This window comes from Schistocerca nitens, chromosome 9, assembly GCF_023898315.1.
Source record: "Schistocerca nitens isolate TAMUIC-IGC-003100 chromosome 9, iqSchNite1.1, whole genome shotgun sequence".
NCBI classification, from domain to species: domain Eukaryota; kingdom Metazoa; phylum Arthropoda; class Insecta; order Orthoptera; family Acrididae; genus Schistocerca; species Schistocerca nitens.
The window spans coordinates 113,375,359-113,394,648 of NC_064622.1; the positions used below are offsets into that span (position 1 = coordinate 113,375,359).

Here is a 19,290-nt window from a genome sequence, read left to right on the forward strand (position 1 = left end):
CACAAATATGGACAGGGAAAAATGTGATGTAGCTGTAAAACATCTCTGACTATCAGACCATCTCTGTCAAATAACAACAGTAAAATCAGGCATTGAATCATTCCCTAAACTACAAGCCTACAGACGACATCTATCAGAAATCAAAACAAAAGATTTTTCAAAAGAACTAGAAAAACAAAGCTGGGATGAAGTGTATAAGGAAACCAATGTGAATATGAAATTCTCTAAATTCTCCACATTGCTTAAATTGAACTTTGAAAAGGCATTTCCAAAAGTATGCATGTCTGTATCAACATCTCACAAAAACAGATGGATAACAGCAGGTATTAAGAAGTCTCTCTCTCTCTCTCTCTCTCTCTCTCTCTCTCTCTCTCTCTCTCTCTCTCTCTCTCACACACACACACACACACACACACACACACACACACACACACACACTTAAACACCTCAGTTCCATGAAAAAGACACGCAATGATCCAGAATTCTTAAATTTATATCATAGATACAAAAAGATCTATAGGAAGGTGCTGATTGCTGCAGAAAAGTCATTTAATGACAAAATAATATATACTACAGAGAATAAAAGCAAAGCAGTCTGGGATGTTATAAAAAAGGAAACGGGGAGAGGCTAACAAACGCAGAATAACATACTGCTAATGAAGGGGGATGAGGTAATAAATGATCCACAACACCTAGCAAACTATGTAAATGAGCATTTTTCAAGTATTGCAGAGAAGTTACAGAAAAAATTCCCCCCAAACAAATATAACACCTGTAAATGTTGCACTAAATACAATGATGTTACTTCCAACCACAGAGAATGAAGTCAATAAAACTGTTCAAAAAATAAAAAATAAAAAGTCTGTAGGTTTAGATGAAGTACCAATGTGTGTACTGAAACAATGCATAGGGATTATACAAGGCCCCTTAACAAAAATAATAAATGAATCTTTCATATCAGGGACATTTCCAGAGCAGTTAAAACAGGCAAGAGTTGTGCCTTTGCTTAATAAAGGTAATGCAGAAGACACAGAAAATACCAGCCCATTTCCCTGCTGTCAGCATTCTCAAAAATAATAGAATCAATTATGAAAGACAGATTAATGAATTAACTGAATAAATACAATCTTTTATGCGAATCACAGTTTGGTTTCCGAAGTGGCAAAAATACAGTCAGCCATAGAAGAATTCACAAAAGTTGTACTTGATGCTCTTGAGAAAGATGAATGTGTCACAGGCATATTTTTGGATCTTTCTAAGGCGTTTGATACAGTTAACCACAAGATTCTATTAAATAAATTAGAAGGATTAGGAATAAGAGTGGTAGCTAATGATTGGTTTCGATCATACCTAGCAGATATGAGTACAAAGAGTAGAGATAACACATACTTAAAATGAATCTAAACATTTACTAAAACACTTATCAGAACCAAAATACATTAATATAGAGGTTCCAGAAGGTAGGCTGATGACATCAATATTATAGTCACTGAGAAAACAGGAGAAATCCTTGCTGAGAAAGCAAATTAAACGCTCAAGGAAGTTTATGATTGGTCAATAAGCAATAAAGTGACATTGAACGTAAAGAAAACTAATGCCATGAATTTCAATTTGAAGAGGAAAAACGACAATGTTAAATTAAATGTAGACGGCACCTCTATAGACTGTGTAACAAATGCAAAATGAATATTGATTCTCAGTTGAAGTGGTGTGAACACAAACAGGTACTTGCAAACAGAATGTCATCAGCATGTTATGCCCTTAGAATCCTATCATCAGTGAGTAACATGCAGTGTCTTTTAGTTACATATTATTCATATGTACACTCAGTTCTTAGCTATGGAATTCTTTTTTGGGGAACAAAGCACAAAATATGAAGACAATTTTCAACCTCCAGAAAAGAGCCTTAAGAATAATAACCAAAAATACTAGTCAGGCTCACTGTAAAGATATGTTCAAAACACTGGGGATTTTAACTGCTTCATGTGAATACATTTACCAGTCAGTTGTACATATCAAAAATAATGTTGGTAATTACTGCACAAACAGCTCATTCCATGACCATGCAACAAGAGAGAGATTCAACTTACATTTTCTAACTAGGAATACAACTGTACAATAAATTACCAAAAGAGATTAAAGAAACTGCAAAAATACACTTATTTACAAAGGCAGCAAAAAAGTACCTGTTAGGCAATACATTTTATACATTGAAGGAATACTTAGATAAAACAGAGTAGGGGTTTGATAAAAAAATTCTATACAAATAAATAATAATAATAAAACATCCAACATTCCACATAACACCTTCACTTTATGTTTTTTCCTTCTTTTTGCTTTCTAGAAATACGTACCCCCCTACTACTACTACTAGTAGTAGTAGTAGTAGTAGTAGTAGTAGTACCTACTTGACTGTCACACATTTACCTCAAGCAGGTACTGTAGGATTTACATGACATGTTCTGGTGGTAAACCAGGAAGCAGTATGTGAAAATATTAGAAAAAATGATAGACTCGGCGGAGGGTACAGCCCATCTCTGTGATAATCTCGAGACTGCACACAAATTAAATTCCAACCCGGTAGTGCCAGTCCAATTGCATCATGATTCAGAATGATTGGGCAAAAACTCACTATGAACTGCAGTTTTGAGTCTGTACATGAAGCACACTCAAGTAGTAAAAGTGATAGTACACTATTCACTAAAGCTAGGTACCTAGTCTGAGTCTTAGTCCAGTTCACAGTATTGGCTGATCACATGTCCTACTCTGCCCACACTCTTTAAAGAGCAAATGAATTCTATCTTGACTGTAGGAAGTGCTAGTACTGGGTACACAAGAAAATTATTTTGTATCTGGGAAACTCAGTATGAAATCAAAAGAATATTTACATACCTACTATCATAATAGCAATTCTGATCTCAGGGAGGACTGACATCTGATGAACTTTGCTGACACCCTTCATTTTAACTGGCTTACTACTATTCACTGCACTTGTGTTGAATGAAAAGAGACCTTCCTCTGCTCCCAACAGCAAAACCTGAAATTTTTGAAGAGCATGATTTAATATTAGACACAATTTCAATAATTTTCAGTTACCATAACTTTCTACAGCTCACAACAATAAACTAGGTCTTACAAACTTTTTCAAATCACATTTCCTTCATGTTGTTCATAAATGTGTATAAGCACAAGGGTAGCCCAAGAAATAATGATCTACTGCACACATTTGCTGTGCTCGAATGATATTGGGCTTCTATCCAAAAGCAAACGGTCTCCTCGACATCATGTGACAGGGTTATGCAAGTTCACAGTCAGAACAAGTTGTTACTGTGCATTCTGGGACTGTTATGAACTGTATTAGACCAAGTTCATCCATTTGTGGGGATGTCAGACATGCTATTCAATTTTGGACTGCTCAGAAACTGAAATCTGCAGAAATATACCATTAACTAAAGGAAGTTTATGGTGATACAAAAATTACAAAAGAAATGTGAACTTGTCAACAATGGAGTAATAACTATGCATCGCGAAATTCAACTGATGTCAGTCACTCAACCCAGATTTTTTAAGAACTGAATGAAGAATATAATCGTATAAGACATCTTTTCTTGAAAAGATGTTTGTTGACAGGGAATGTTTTGGAAGTGATGCTGAGGTGAGGAATGCAGTGAACAACAGGTTTAATGGGATGGTGACAGCCAACTATAATACAGGAATCATACAGCTTGTGAAGAGATTTGACATATGCTTAATGGAGGTCATTAAGCAGGTAATAAAAAAGATAATTTTTTTGTAACAGGCATGTTTCTTGTTGTAACATACATCCTGAATTTACAGAAGCCAAGCAGTCGTTACTTCTCAAATTATTTATATACTTAACTGCATCTTGTGCACTGATTTTCTAAACATGTCCTGGATAATTATATAGCATACAGTACAGTGATAGGGCTATAAAATGATTTAAGTTATTTTTCAAATTTGCAAAGAATACAATTTCATATCTTGTATTACGTTATACTCAAATCCAAACTTGTTAACTTTGTTTGCTATGTGCAGTATCAGCTAACTAACTTAATAAGTTTAATTCCCCATATAAAATACATATGAAGGTAATACCAAAGGCAATGAACAACCCATTGTTATGAATATCATCATTATCATTTTTCTTTTTTAACAGTACCATGTACAGACGTGGACAAAATGAGCGAGTCATGGACAAAATGAGCGAGACCCCTCAACTTTTCATTATGCTGATCTGCACAGCTTTAAAGTCTGCTACACTGAATAACAGGCAAGGCGACGAAGTGCTGCCAACATACTATGCACAGGTGTGAAATTTAAAAACTATCCGAACTTTGTCGGACTGTTTTCAATCATGTGTAAGACTATATTAATGCTGATTAGTATGTTAAACACAACACGTAAATATAAGATATAAATGAAAGAAGAAACGCTAATTAGTATGAACTATACTAATAAAAATGAATTTCAGCTTATCGAGATAACATAACTGTTATATTAAGACAAGGTACCCCAGATTCAGAAGGATGTAGGTTGCAGTAGGTACTGGGAGATGATGAAGCTTGCACAGGATAGAGTAGCATGGAGAGCTGCATCAAACCAGTCTCAGGACTGAAGACCACAACAACAACAACAACAACAACAACAACAACAACAACCCCAGATCGTTACGAATTGGCAAAATATTATGCACATTCGGCCGCGAAACTGTCTGTGTCAACATTCAGACCAGTCATACTGGATTACCGTTGCTGACGTACAAAGAAAGTGTGCAAACTTAGCAATGCGTGAAGATTCATAATGAAATTCAGTTAAAAAAAACATTCATTTACCAAATTTAACTCAAATATTGACAGGAGCGGAGAAAGTACGCAAGAGAGTCATATTGACATCCATAGGGCGCCAGTACAGAATAAAAGTAAGAATAAAAGTAGCAATAAAACGTATTGGGGGTCCTAGAATTTCATAAAATTTGTGTTACTGATAGTCTATCTGCCTCCATCGAGATTAGAACCGAATACAAACCAGACCTCCCTTGCAGTAGCAAACACCTTTCACTACACTAGCAGACAACCCAGGCAAACAGCCCTCTATTATTACCCCAGACATGAAGAAGCCGGCAATTTCGCAATGAAAATGGCAAAATGATCTGCAGTTTCTGTTGCAAAGAGCTTTCTGGAATCAAAAACATGAATTTTCTACCTTTATGTCAATGCTTACGTGACAATCATTCAGGATGTTTATCGAAATAACAAAATACTATTATTAGTGAGTAAATTTAGTAGGATAATTCTGCATCATCCCAGGAAATAAATGACGACATAGCTGCCAAATGTATTCTACAACATTTCGAGTTCTCCATTAGAATCGCCAGAGCCAGAAAACGTTCATTAGCCAAAGTGTATCTTAAGCTAGCTAGCAATGGGAATGCTCTCACTTCTAAAACGCTGTGGCATTAATACTGGGATCTGAATTACTACATGTATAGGCAAATTGGTTTTATTTGCATTCCTGTAAACGTGATTTGGATTGAAAGCGTAGCTATGAGTAATATGCTGATGTATCGACTGCAAATAGAACATTTCGAATAAAGGGTACGGGGAATTATTTATGCAGCCCTCATCTTCAGTAACTGTCGTAGCTTTTTCGTGGCTAGGATTTTGTCACTTAAATTGGTAAAAATGGAACCCTACTAGTCTCACTTTTTTGGCCGTCTATCTGTCTACCCAACACTTAAGACCCGTTTACCTCGAGTATGGGTAGACATAATAAGTGGAAATGTATTGCACTTCCTGTGTTATATGGTCCCTTGGTGGTGTAAAAAAGTGAGCTATGTCAACGCAATCTAAAGATATGGCCGTTTATGTAAAGAAAATTTTCGCGAAAGGTCAAAGAATGGCTCTAAGAACTATGTGACAAAACTGCTTAGATAGTCAGTCCCCTAGACCTAGAACTACTGAAACCAGCTAACGTAACACATATCAATACCCCGGGGAAGGATTCGAACTGACGGCACAAGCAGACGCGCGGTCAGCGATATGACGCCATTGAAAGCACGGCTAACCTGCGACGGCAAGCTGTTAATATCACCTGGTGTTGCTAAAAAGTTATTCACTTCTGGTGAATGATTTTCTGCGCAGTTCATTTAAGACAGAATAACTGAAACATATTTGATGTTACGGAAGAGGAAGGATGCCTAATTTATTTCCCATTGTCTTTATTTATGATGTTAGATTCGCAATCTGAGCATACATACTATCCATAACAACACTTTAGCGCCAAGTCATGGTCACAGGTATGCGAATACAGCACATTGGGTTATAATTGAGGTATTCTGTTTCCCACAAAGTGGTGGCAGATGATGCTGTGGCGTTTTCGAAGCACGAGCTTCGCCAGTGCTAGCTATCTTAGCACATCAGCTGAGCGAATGTTTTCTTCCTGCTGCTAGTGTAATGGACAATGGGAACACCATAGAATACGTCTGACAACTATGTGACCATCGATTTACGCTCTTGAGTGGTTCATAATTTTGTTTGTAAATCCACTTGATATGTTATGTCCTTTAAATTACATTTGCTACACGATTCGCTCTGAAGACTTAGGAAATGTATGTTATTTGGTTCAAGTAGCAAGTCCCAAAAGAAATTTCTGCTTACGTTGACATTTATGTTACGAATTAGTCATACTATCCATCACATGGACAACGAGGATGCTCTGTTTTGCTACAGTTGTTTCACAGCTTAGTGGTATTGTGTGTTGGTGGCGTTGCCAGTTTACATACTGCGTATGTAACACAGAATAAAAGTGTTGGGTGCCTACAGTGATCAATGTACTTGAAAAATGTTTGTTGTCATCGTAATTTATGTAACTTGCTCTCCGACTTCCAATCTGACAGTTTGTGGAAAAATGTTTTACCTTGCTAGTCCTTGTTTCAAACACTGTCTGACTGAGAAAATGTAGGCATGAAGGAGTCAGTGAAAGCAATTATTCGCTATTATACCAAACTTTTGAATCCACTGGACACTTGAATTCCCTGTATTGATTCTGACAGTTTTGTTATTCCTCTTGTTATTTACTGTCTCAATGCCATCCGTGAGAATAAAATTGAAGGCAATGGGTTTACGTTCTTGATCTATATACTGTGTATTAATATTCTGCGCTGCTACGCAAATTTTTAAGGTTGTATTCTTTACGTAAAACAGAGTATCGGTTTCAGTCCTATGATCGACGATAAACTTCCGAAACACAATTACAGAATAGTGGCATATAGATTACGGCTCCTCACCATCAACAGTTGTTGTTACCCACAGTTTTGTATTTGCTATTTGACCGTCGTCACCCTTTAGAGACCAACCTTATCTTTCCACAATGCCATTTTTGACTTGCTTCTTAATATGTCCTGTAATTACAGATGTGTTGAAAATATAAACTGTTAAATACTTTATTCTACAAAATGGCTCTAAGCACTATGGGACTTAACATCTGAGGTCATCAGTTCCCTAGACTTAGAACTACTTAAACTTAACTAACCTAAGGACATCACACACAGTCATGCCCGAGGCAGGATTCGTACCTGCGACCGTAGCAGCTGCGCGGTTCCGGACTGAAGTATTCCACAAATTAAAAACTTCAAGTTATACTTTACATCTTGAAACTTATTGCCATTCACTTTCAGTGAAGAAAAGATACATAATAATAAAATGAAATTATAGATTAGAATATCAAAGCGTGCTGTGAATGGTTAAAATGAAATGAACTAAAAATCATCTCCTTGTCTTAGACATGTTACCGTTCCAGAGCAGTTCGGCACCTCTCAAAATTTTTTACACCTCTGATGTTTAGCCAGATGTGGACAAATAGTGGGTCTCATGAAGCAGCACTGTTTAGTCGTCACAAAATAAGGCCTCAAAAATCAGTAAATAAAACTATTCTTCTACTGTTGCTCCAAATTGCATATACCAACAGCCCTCGGCTGAGACGTCGACTATAAGTCTATTGGGTATTTGATTTTTCTCTTCTTTTTCGGGCCTCCTTACCTCCCCTTCTAGCCCAACCTTTCCAATTACGCCTTCATCGGCGAGCTTCTCCTCAATATTTTTCATTTGTGCTGAATTGATTTTTACCCTTCTTGCATATACACGTGTCATGTATTTTTTAGAGACTGCTTGAATATATAATGCGAGTATTTCTTCTCTTAGCAAATTAAATATTACATATCTTGTTGTGAATTAATTTGTTTGTCTAGAGTCCACTTACTGCATTTCATTAAAATTATATAAAATATACATCTGTAAAAAAATAAATAACTTGAAACATCTATTGCAGCTGATTGGTTAAGGGCTGGGAAAAACATCTCTGCTGATGCTGCTTAGTATCGCATATAGGCTCCTTCGGATTCTACAATGGCTCAAAGTCTGTTGGGCATTGAGCTCACAACTCTAGCCACATAACTAGGAGATTCAAGTAACTCATTCCAAGCATCATGAATCACATCAGAAAGCTGCCGGCGAGTCGACGGTGACTGTCCTTTTTCCCGTATTACTCTGACAATTTTTGCCCAAATATTCTCAATGAGATTCAAGTCGGCTCCTTTAGGTGGCCATTCCATTGCAGTAATATTACTATGGTCGTCGAACCACCTCTTAACCACACGTGCCATATGAATAGATGAGCGATCTTGTTGGAACATGATCTGATCATCGCCAAACTTTGCGGTCACAGAAGGCAACATCATGTTCTACAGAACTGATATGTAACTGCGCGCATCAAGCCTTCCTTCCACTTCCCACAGGAGCCCACACCCGTCAGACGATATCCATAATCATACCGTTACTGACTCCCTGCCACTCCTTCGGCAACTGTAAATATATTTTGGATTATACCTAGCACCTTTTGCCCGGTACACAAGTACTTTTCCGGTTAATGCCGTTGAGAAAACTTTTTTGTCCGTGAAAATCACTCGCCTGCAAAACTGGAGAGGTTTGTGGACATTTTCAGCAGCAAAAGCAAGGCAGGCTTCTCTGTAGGAAACAGTCAATGTCTCTTTCACAGCAGCGCTTCTTGCCCTCAGTCCACCTTCCCTTAAGCGACGAACGACGGTCTTACTGCTAACATTGAGACCCAACGTCTGCTGAATTTGTCGTGTGTTGACAAATGGGTGGTTCTCACTGAAACGGCGTATCTGCCGATCCTGAGCTGCTACTGTTTTGAGGTGGCGGCCACGAGGCCAACCATTCAGGTTACCACCCTCTTCCTTTCGTCTAATCCACCTGGCTACCGTCAACTTGTGAAGACCCATAGTTCTTGCTATATGGCCATTTGAAAATCCCTCTGCAAGGAATGCTATTATAGCGCCCTTGTCTGCCTCAGCCAGATGGGCCATTTAGCGTTGACTGACTGATTCGTCGCGGTTAATATCTGCTGCGAAAACAGCACTAGTAGGAAACAGACTGCCTCCTTCACAACTGCAGCCACAACGCAATGGCCAAGTACGTGTAACAAGGAAATCGATGGCATAAAAGAGAGATTGCAAGCCCATACTCGTTTCATTACATAGTGGAGCAACTTAGAATCTGTAATTTTTCTCAGAAGGGATGGGTCCACTCTTGTCATGTCTTATCCTGATAAATATTACATGAAATGAAATGTTTATGTTTTGCACATATGGCAGGCCTAACACAAAAAACATTTCTGAAATATCTGAGGCAACCTAAAGAACACTCCGTGAATTTTAGCTGTAGAAGGTTGCCTTATAAAAAGGAGAATGTGTTTATCCTCGCTCGCCGTGTTTCCAAGTGGCGCAGTTTACTCTTGAGGCATACATAGTTCTCACCGGGCATAAGAAGCAACTCGACTAACGAGGGGAACTCGCCAGGTGCCATACACTCACTTTCCTCAGTGAAGGAGAGGACAAAATAAGCGAACATGTGTTTCAGCTTATCTGCAGACACTCTAACGTTTTCGAGAAAACGGTCAATGTTATCAATGGGCTGTTGCTGTAGTGTAGAAAGTGCCCGAGAATGCAATTGAAGTGGTGGCTCAGTGGCTACTGTCGTTCCTTCGTAACTTTGATTCTCGAGTTCGAGACCATATTGGTTTATTATTATTATTTTTTTTTTCCCTCCCTCTCTACCAGAATTATCTACGAATGTTTTTTTTTTTCCTCCAATTTATGTTGAAATAATGTTGTCGTTATTCATCAGTTAACTTTCTGTGTAATTAGTGAATTAAAAAGAAAATAAATGAATGAGAAAATAATGTGAAATATTTTTGAACCTCCTTACAACCTGTAAGTTTGCAAGGACATTCACAAATATTTCACATCATTTCCTCATTCGTTTACTTTTTTTTAACTTCTTTCATAACACTGTAAATTAATTGGCGAATAGCGACAACATTGTTTCAACATAAATTGGAATAAACATTCGTAGATAATTTGGGGGGGGGGGGGGGGGGTGGCGTGACGAAACCGGGTTTCGAACTCACCAGCGCAAAGTTCTGAAGTCGCGACGGTAGCCGCTGAGCCACCACTTCTGAATCCTTACATACTTAAAGGTATCTACACTATAGCAACAGCGCATTGAAAACTTTGACCATCGTTTTTTCAGAAACGGTCGAGTGTATGCAGATAAGCAGAGACATGTGTTTGCTTATTGTGTCCCCTCTTTCACTGAGTGATGTTATGGTAAGACACTTGGCGGGTCCCCTCGTAACTGGCGTTCATTGCAATTCAGTAGACAGAATGCATCCACCTTCCTCGATTACCTACTGACATGTTTGGAAACTTTCGTTCTTGTAGTGGCAGTTTGGATTATGAGAGCCGGTTTTCCTGATAACTATCTACTAATGGACTTTGCTCCTAATTTACGTTACTGTGTCGTAGACCTACTGCAACGACTAGAACCAGAAATGTTTGTTTATTTTGATAGTCTGCTTCTTAGTTGTGATATTTCGCTATAATATTTTCCTTTGTTTCAAAACGGCAGCTTTAGATGACCACTTCAACTTGGTAACATCAGTAACAATTTAATGCTTTGAAACAGTTACGTGTGGTGTACAAGGAGTGTACTCTGTTGAACGAGGAATACATGAAATGCGAAAGCTGCGTCCAGTACCAATAATTAACTTTCGGTAACATGACAAAACACACGTCGAAATACTGTCAGTTCATCTCAGTACCCAGTAAAACTTAAACTGGAATGATCGCAAACATACGTTTGTGGGGAAGGCAAACGAAAGACTGCATTTTATTGGCTGCACACTAAAAATATGCAACAGGTTTACTGAAACACTGCCTACACTACATTTGTCCGTCCACTGCTATAGTATTCCTGCGCAATATGGGATCCTTGACAAGCGTGATTGACGGTGCTCGCCAAAAACGTCCAAGGAACAGTAGCCGCCAAAAACGTCCAAGGAACGGTAGCACGATTTGTAATGTCACGAAATAGGGGAGAGATGGTCCCAGATTTAATAAGCGAGTTGGGGTGACATTCATGAGAACAAAAGCGTTTTTTGTTGCTGTGAGATCTTTTCCGAAATTTCAATCACCAACATCTGTTCTGAATGCCAAAACATTATTTCCTCGGGAACTAGCACAGGAAGAAATGACCACAGTAATAATGTAATTCAGGGCTCGTAAGAAAAGATTTAAGTGGTCCTTTTTCCCGCACGCTGTTAAAGAGTGGGACGGTAGAGAAATAGTCCAAAGGTGGTTCGATGAACCCTCTGCCAGGCACGTAAGTCTTGATTACAAAGAAATCCTGTAGATGTAGTTATCTAGATGTAACAACGAAATTATGTTGTAATTGCGACGTGTGAGTTACATTTGATTTGAACATCGAAGTTGTTTGCTGTTTATTTATTTTTTGTTCATTATTTTCAGCCATAGACAAACACCTAGGAGCGTTAAATTGATGCTGAAATAAAGTGTCACGTATGGATCAATAACAATAAATTCTTAACTACTTGTTATGGTACTTCAGTATCTGCCGGCGTCTTCAGAAGTGGGTATCGCATACAACATTCCTAGAGCGTTTATAAACGGATATTGCAGACTACTTCCAACAAAATTTGAATGTATTTTCTTAAAAGTTCTGTGATAAAACGATCTGAGTTGCTGGCGAATACAGTTCATCCTCACTAGACAGTATATATTATCATTATACATGAGGTGAAAAGGGTTTCGCCGGGTGCGGTGGCTGAGCGGTTCTAGGCGCTTCAGTCACGAACCGCTCGGCTGCTTCAGTCGCAGGTTGGAATCCTTCCTCTGGCATGTATGTGTGTTAGGTTAGGTAGGTTTAAGTAGTTCTAGGTCTAGGGGACTCATGACCTAAGCAGTTTGGTCGCATAGTTCTTAGAGCCATTCATTGACCTTTCGCGTAAATTTTCTTTACATAAACGGCCATACCTTTAGATTGTGTTGACATAGAAGCTCACTTTTTTTCACTACCAAGGGACCGTATACCGCAGGTTCTATTATGTCTACCCGTACTCGAGGTAAACGGGTTTTAAGGGTTGGGTAGACAGATAGACGGTCAAGAAAGTGAGACTAGTAGGGTTCCATTTTTACCGATTTAGGTGATGAAATCCTAACCACGAAAATAGCTACAACAGTTACTGAAGATGAGGGCCGCATAAATAATTCCCCCTACTCTTTATTCGAAATGTTCTAGTTGCAGGTGATACATCAGCATATTACTCGTAGCTATGCTTTCGATCCAAATCACGTTTACAAGAATGCAAATGAAATCCATTTGCCTATACACGTGGTAATTCAGATTCCAGTATTAATACCACCGTGTTTTAGAAGGGCGAGCATTCACATTGCTAGCTAGAAACACTTCGGATAATGAAAATTTTCTGGCTCTGGCGAGTCTAATGGAGAATTTGAAACACTGTATAATACGTTGACTCGCTAATAACACGATTTTGATACTGCCATTTTTATTGCGAAATTGCCGGCTTATTCATGTCTGGGGTAATAATAGAGGGCTGTTTGCCTGGGTTGTCTGCTAGTGTAGTGAAAGGTATTTGCTACTGCAAGGGAGGTCTGGTTTGTTTTCGGTTCTAATCTCGATGGAGGCAAATAGACTATCAGTAAAGCAATTTCAAGAAATTCTTGAGCCCCCAATACGTTTTATTGCTATCTTTATTCTGTACTGGCGCCCTGTGGATCGCCTACTTTTTCTGCTTCTATCAATAATTTAATTGACTTAAGTGTGGCACTGAATGATTTTTAACTGAATTTCGTTATGAATCTTCATGCATTGCTAACTTTGCTCACTTTCATGGTAGGTCAGCAACGGTAATCCAGTACGGCTTTTCTTAATGTTCACACAAACCGTTTTGCGGCCGAATGCGCATAATATTTTGCTAATTCGTAACGATCTGGGGTATTTTGTCTTGCTAAAGCAGTTATGTTATCGCGATAAGCTGAAATTCATTTTTATTAGTACAGTTCATGCTAATTAGTGTTTCTTCTTTCATTTATATCTTATATTTCCGTGTTGTGTGTAACACACTAATCAGCATTAATATAATCTTACACATGACTGAAAACAGTCTGACAAAGTTCGGATAGTTTTTCAGTTTTATGCCTGTGCATAGAATGTTGGCAGCACTTCATCGCCTTGCCTGTTATTCTGTGCAGCAGACTTTAAAGCTGTGCGGATCAGCATAACGAAAAGGCGAGGGTTCTCGCTTGTTTTGTCCATGACTGTACATCATATTAATCCACATATTAAGGTCATTCAAAAAGAAATGAGCCAGAGTTTTTAAAATGAAAACTGCTGAAAGTATTATAAAGCCAATGCCTATGAAAGAATGGTGTGGTACCTATAAAAGTATTGAGAACCCAAACTCACCACTACACGGACGTATGCACACCCCGTGATACAGAGTGAGCTTGTGTATCTGTCAACTGTCCACTACACTCAGTAGTGCTGAAAACAGAAATGCAGGGTTCGAAAGAAGAACAAAGGGGTGTAGTGCATTTCCTTACAGCATGAGTAGTGTGGGAAATGGAAATTCATTGAAACATGACAAGTGTGCAGAGTACTGGATGTTTGTTGCAATTCTGACACTCAGTGTGACCTCTGGGGCAATATATGTCACTGCAACTCTCCAGGCTTCAATAATGAGGGCATTCACATGCTGGACAATGGTATGGTAATGTGATGTGGGTGTTCCAGGTCAAGCATCAATGGTCAACAACAACTGTCTTTGAAACCACATGTGCCATACTTTGTCTCTTGCAATGGACATATGGTGCTCTTCTCCTTTCCCTGCACTCTTTCTGCTGTCAGGAAATGCACTACACCCCTTTGATTTTCTTTTGAAGCCTCCATTTGTCTTTTTTCAGTACTACTGAGTACAGTGTAGTGGGTTGACACTTGCACGTGCTTGCTCGGATGTCACAATGGTGCGAGTCCATGACCCTCCAGTGGCAAATTTGGGGTTTTGGGTGTCTCATTGGGACCACACCTACTTTCATAGGCAACAGCACTGCATTAGAATCCCTTTGGTGTTTTTCACTTTTTGGCCTCAGAATCGTTCCTTTTTGAATGACCTTAATACCTTTCTGTAACTTATCAATATAATCTATTTCTTTGCACACATTTTCCCACTTTTCTGTAAGTTGGGAAACTCCCTCGTGGTGGACATCCACTCTAGCTGCCCAAAGACACTGACACCTATTTCTGCATGACCTTCAGCTTCGCAGCTGTTGCTTCATAGGACCAGCTTCTACAGTCTACCATAAAGCTGACCAGCAGTTCCAGACACAGCAGGTAACCCTTGAGTTCCCAAGTAGAGTGCCCCATCTGGTTATCTCCTGTACCACTGTGAGAGGCAATGAGCAAATCAGAGGCCAGCTGGAGCAGGCTGTCATTTGACCAAAGCTGAGGCAGACAGGCAACTAGCACATGCCGAGTTACCAGTTGATGGGCTCCAACCAAGTATCAATAAGTAAAAGAACACGCTAAAAGGGCAGCATTTTCTTCAAGAATACTACTTTGTTTAAAATCATAAAATATATCATGTTTAGAGAGTCAAGCAGGGTTGTTCCTAGCTCACTTGGTAAGAGCCAGGCTCCAAATCCTTAGAGGTTCCATCAGTAATTCCCTCCCCCCCCCCCCCCCCCCCCACACACACACACAATGATTAAAAAGCCTAACTGCTTCAAGAGACATCAATAATGTGAAATGTTATCCACTAACTAGTCAACAGGAATCAGAAAGCAGTCAATGCTGGTCAAATTCACTTTATTACCACAGCTCCAGGCACTTCCATCAGCTGCATCACTGAGTGCACGAACTGTATATGAGCATTCATTCAGTGTAGTGATCAGCACAGTAAGGCCAAGGAAACACCCACCTTGTCCGACAGTGCCAGGCAGCAGTTTATGTCCAGCGCACTGGCCCTGTCGAGTGACAGCAGCCGGCTGCCCCGGTAGGACTGCGCGTGCCGCCCAGTCACGGCTGCCTCCATGGCGAGGACCCACCGCTGTTTCTCCTCAGAGCTCGGGATCAGAAGCAGCAGTGACACCGGCGGCCAGCAACCTCGCCGAGGATTTACTTCCACCTGAGGGCAGAGATAAGTACGTTGAGACAGACACAGTAAGAAAAAATTCAAGAACTGTCTAGATTGCAATTTATTATCCTGATAAGCTGTGAACTATAGATTTAGGCAGACTGCCATCATCAGATTCTGTTATGCTTAGCAAGAAGAGAGCTTGTGCCTGTATATGTGCGGATGGATATATGTGTGTGTGCGTGCGTGCGATCCTGTGCAAGCTTCTTCATCTCCCACTACTTACTGCAGCCCACATCCTTCTGAATCTGCTTAGTGTATTCATCTCTTGGTCTCCCTCTACGATTTTTAACCTCCACGCTGCCCTCCAGCACTTACCTTGAGGGAAAAAAACGGACAGGTATACACTCACTCGCGTGCGCGCGTTAAGTAGGAATGGGAGTGGGAGGGCTAGGCCAAGTTCTGGGGGATCGAGCAATACAGGCTCTGACAGAGATAGCGAGTGGCACACCTCAGAATAGGCAACTCTCTCAACCCAAATACGCGCCCAAGGTACGCAGTACAAGCTCAAAACACAAACACACACACACACACACACACACACACACACACACACACACACACACACACACACACACACACACACACATACAGACACAGGACATCCAACCGTTGAGCTTGTACTGCGTACCTTGGGCGCGTATTTGGGTTGAGAGTTGCCTATTCTGAGGTGCGCCACTCACTATCTCTGTCAGAGCCTGTATTGCTCAATCCCCCAGAACTTGGCCTAGCCCTCCCACTCCCATTCCTACTTAATGATAGATCCAGACTTGAGTAGGATCATATCAGGACATCCGTAAAATAAAGGCTAAAATTGTCTCCTACCTCAGGGTTGCGAGTAAATAAAGTGTTTACATTTCAGGGTCACATTTGTGGGATGTTATAAGAGCTACATTCAAATGCCTTGTGATGAGTATTTCTCTGCTGTGAGTGAGTGAGTGAGGTGAACACTTCCAGTACAATTTGGCAACACTGCTGTACACCATGATTCGTGCATATCGCCCAGTCATGTGAGGATTATCGAATGGAGAAACCAGATACAATTTTGATTGTCATTTGACAAGGCTATATGCTCTTGTGCTGTGTTAGTTCACTTATTACTGGAACGACTGTTGGAACAGTTGGCAATGAATATATGTGAGGTCAAGTATTGAAATTGAACAATTGTTACTCAGCAAGTGTGCACGTTCACAAAAAGTCCCGCACCTCCAACAATGAACCTAATAACTTTTGTTACTTTTTTTTAGATGTTATATGTAGTTCAAGAAGATGACAATGACTGCAGCAGTGACACAAGGGAATGACCTTTTATTTCCGGCATCGAGCGGGGCACCAAGATAAATCGTGGGCTCCAATGTGTGTTGCACCTCGTGTTCATCTACACTGAATGCTTGGATGCACGACAGAAACATCTCCATCAAGTTTGGTGTGCCTGCTATTTGGTGCGAACCCATAAATCACACATCAGATTGCTATTTTTGTATGGTACCTCCCTTGAGGAAAGGAGTCGATAGCGAGAGACAGTGTAATATTCTATATCCTGATATCTTATCTGTCATTTGCCCTGAGGCTCATGGTGAAGGATTGTCAGGTCCTGTTCCCCCACATGTACCACCATCAAGCAATGACAGTGACGATTCTGAACAGACAAATACAGCCTAAAATCTGCAATCATCCGCCAGTCACACAGACCCTTTTTTTTTTAAAAAAAAACTGTAGAATCACACAAAACAACACAGTGTGAACTCGGTGATCTGATTACGGATTTAAATCTTCCAAATCATAAAGCTGAACTCTTAGCCTCACAACTGCAGCAGTATGTGAGTCTTTGTTTTGGGACTGCCAGAAAAAATGTGTGTGTCATTTAACTACTGAAGGCGACATTACATTCTGCAGTGACATTGACGATTTGTTAGAAGATCTAAACATTATACACAAACCTGCCAAGGGGAGACTGTTTACAGATGCCTGAAAAACAAGTCTGCAGGCAGTACTGTTACACAAAACTAATGAAAAGCTGTCAGTCCCTGTCACATATGCTGCCTTAGCTGAAGAAAGTAACTCCATGTTGAAATCCTTTGTAAGCTGTATTAATTAAAATAAGCATGAATGGCTGGAGACTTCAAAGTCATTACGATGCTGTTACATTTGCAAGTGGGTTTACAGTAAGTATTGCTGTTGTGTGAGTGTGACAGTCAATCGCGCAAGAGAAACACTATCGCCTTCTTGAACAGCTCGTGTCTGGGCCAAAAATATTTCCGAAGGGTCTATAATAAATCCAAACAAAAGTGTTCTCACACCACTGCATCTTATGATGGGCGTTGCACAGGAATAAAGCTGCACTTCAGTATTTGTGCAAGAAGTTTCAATGATTCGGCTGAGGATCTTAAAGGAGACACTTGTTGGTCCACAAGGATACAACAGCTGCTGGTGGACACACATTTTGTGAGTCCTCTCTAGTCCCTGACCAGCTACATGCGTGGCATTGTTTTCATAATGTTACAATATTGCTCTTGGGAAACAGGAGAAAAAGTTACAGGGACCTTGTAGACGAACTCGTTCATGCTTATGTCATTGGCCGCAACAAGACCCTGAAGACGTACTTCCTTTACTCCCACCCCGTGTTCCTGGAGAACTGTGGTGCATTCAGTGATGAGTATGGTGAACAGTTTGTCCTGGACATTCCTCTACAGAACAGCAGTACAAATGATGGTGGACTACTGATATACTGGCTGATTTCTGCTAGACACTACAGAAAGATCTCCAGGCACCACACACAAGAGAAAGACAAAGAAACAGTGCGAATAAATCAGGTAAGCACAATCAATGTAAATATCCTACTAATTACAGTAGCAATATGTGTGAAACGTACAGTCCCACATTACTTGTAACCCTGCGCTAGGAGACAATTTTCATTGTGATATTCGAGTGAAGCAGACGGAAATATATGAAGATGAGACAGTAACTAGTCTTGCTGTAGCCATGGGAACGCATGTTTCGGGTCTGTGTGGTTGTTTGTGTGAATAAGTACACTTTGATTAGGTTAAGAGCAAGAGCTCTAAAAGCTAGCACAACTGCTGTTTCCTACGACTATTTGTTTCTGTCCACCAAGGACTGGTATGCTATAGGTGAGTGATTGCATTTCATTTGTTGTACTTATTTCTCCATCCACAAATTTCAGTTATTGTTAAAAGTCTGCAATGGCAGATTATGCTTACGAAAAATGAACACAAACAATATCTCTTCAATAAAATTTCTCGGTTTACAAGCTGCATCACTCAAAAATAAAACACTCCGGCTTTCAGTAGCCATCTCCACTACTATCGTCGGGAGGTAAAATCACTGAGGGCAGCTCCTACCAGCTCCATCCCATTGTGGGGCCAAGTGACACCAGATGGCACGAGGGGTCAATGCCATGTTTTTTTTGCTTCGGACACTGAGCAAAAGCAAAGACGTAGGCTCGTCATTTGTAGGGATGCGCGATTGGGGCAGTTTCAAATGTGGCATCAGCCCCTCATGCCATCTGACGTCACATGGTCCTGCGCGGGACAGAGCTGCTAGCAGCTGCCCAACTTGCACTTCATGCATGTGTCATTCACGCCCCCTCTGGAACACTGCCATTACATCTATATAAGCAAAACACCAAGCCAGCAGCAGCAGTTGCTGATTAACTCTTGA

The 19,290-nt window shown here is 40.1% G+C and overlaps 1 protein-coding gene across 1 annotated transcript in view; it reads right to left on the reverse strand.

The window, feature by feature from the left end:
- Window positions 1-19,290, reverse strand: part of LOC126203773 (citron rho-interacting kinase) — a 214,406-nt gene that overhangs the window by 47,956 nt on the left and 147,160 nt on the right. The window contains exons 27-28 of the mRNA XM_049938141.1: window positions 15,397-15,603; window positions 2,893-3,037 (exon numbers count right to left, since the gene is read on the reverse strand). Coding sequence (XP_049794098.1) covers window positions 2,893-3,037; window positions 15,397-15,603 — 352 coding nt within the window. The remainder of the gene's footprint in view (window positions 1-2,892; window positions 3,038-15,396; window positions 15,604-19,290) is intronic.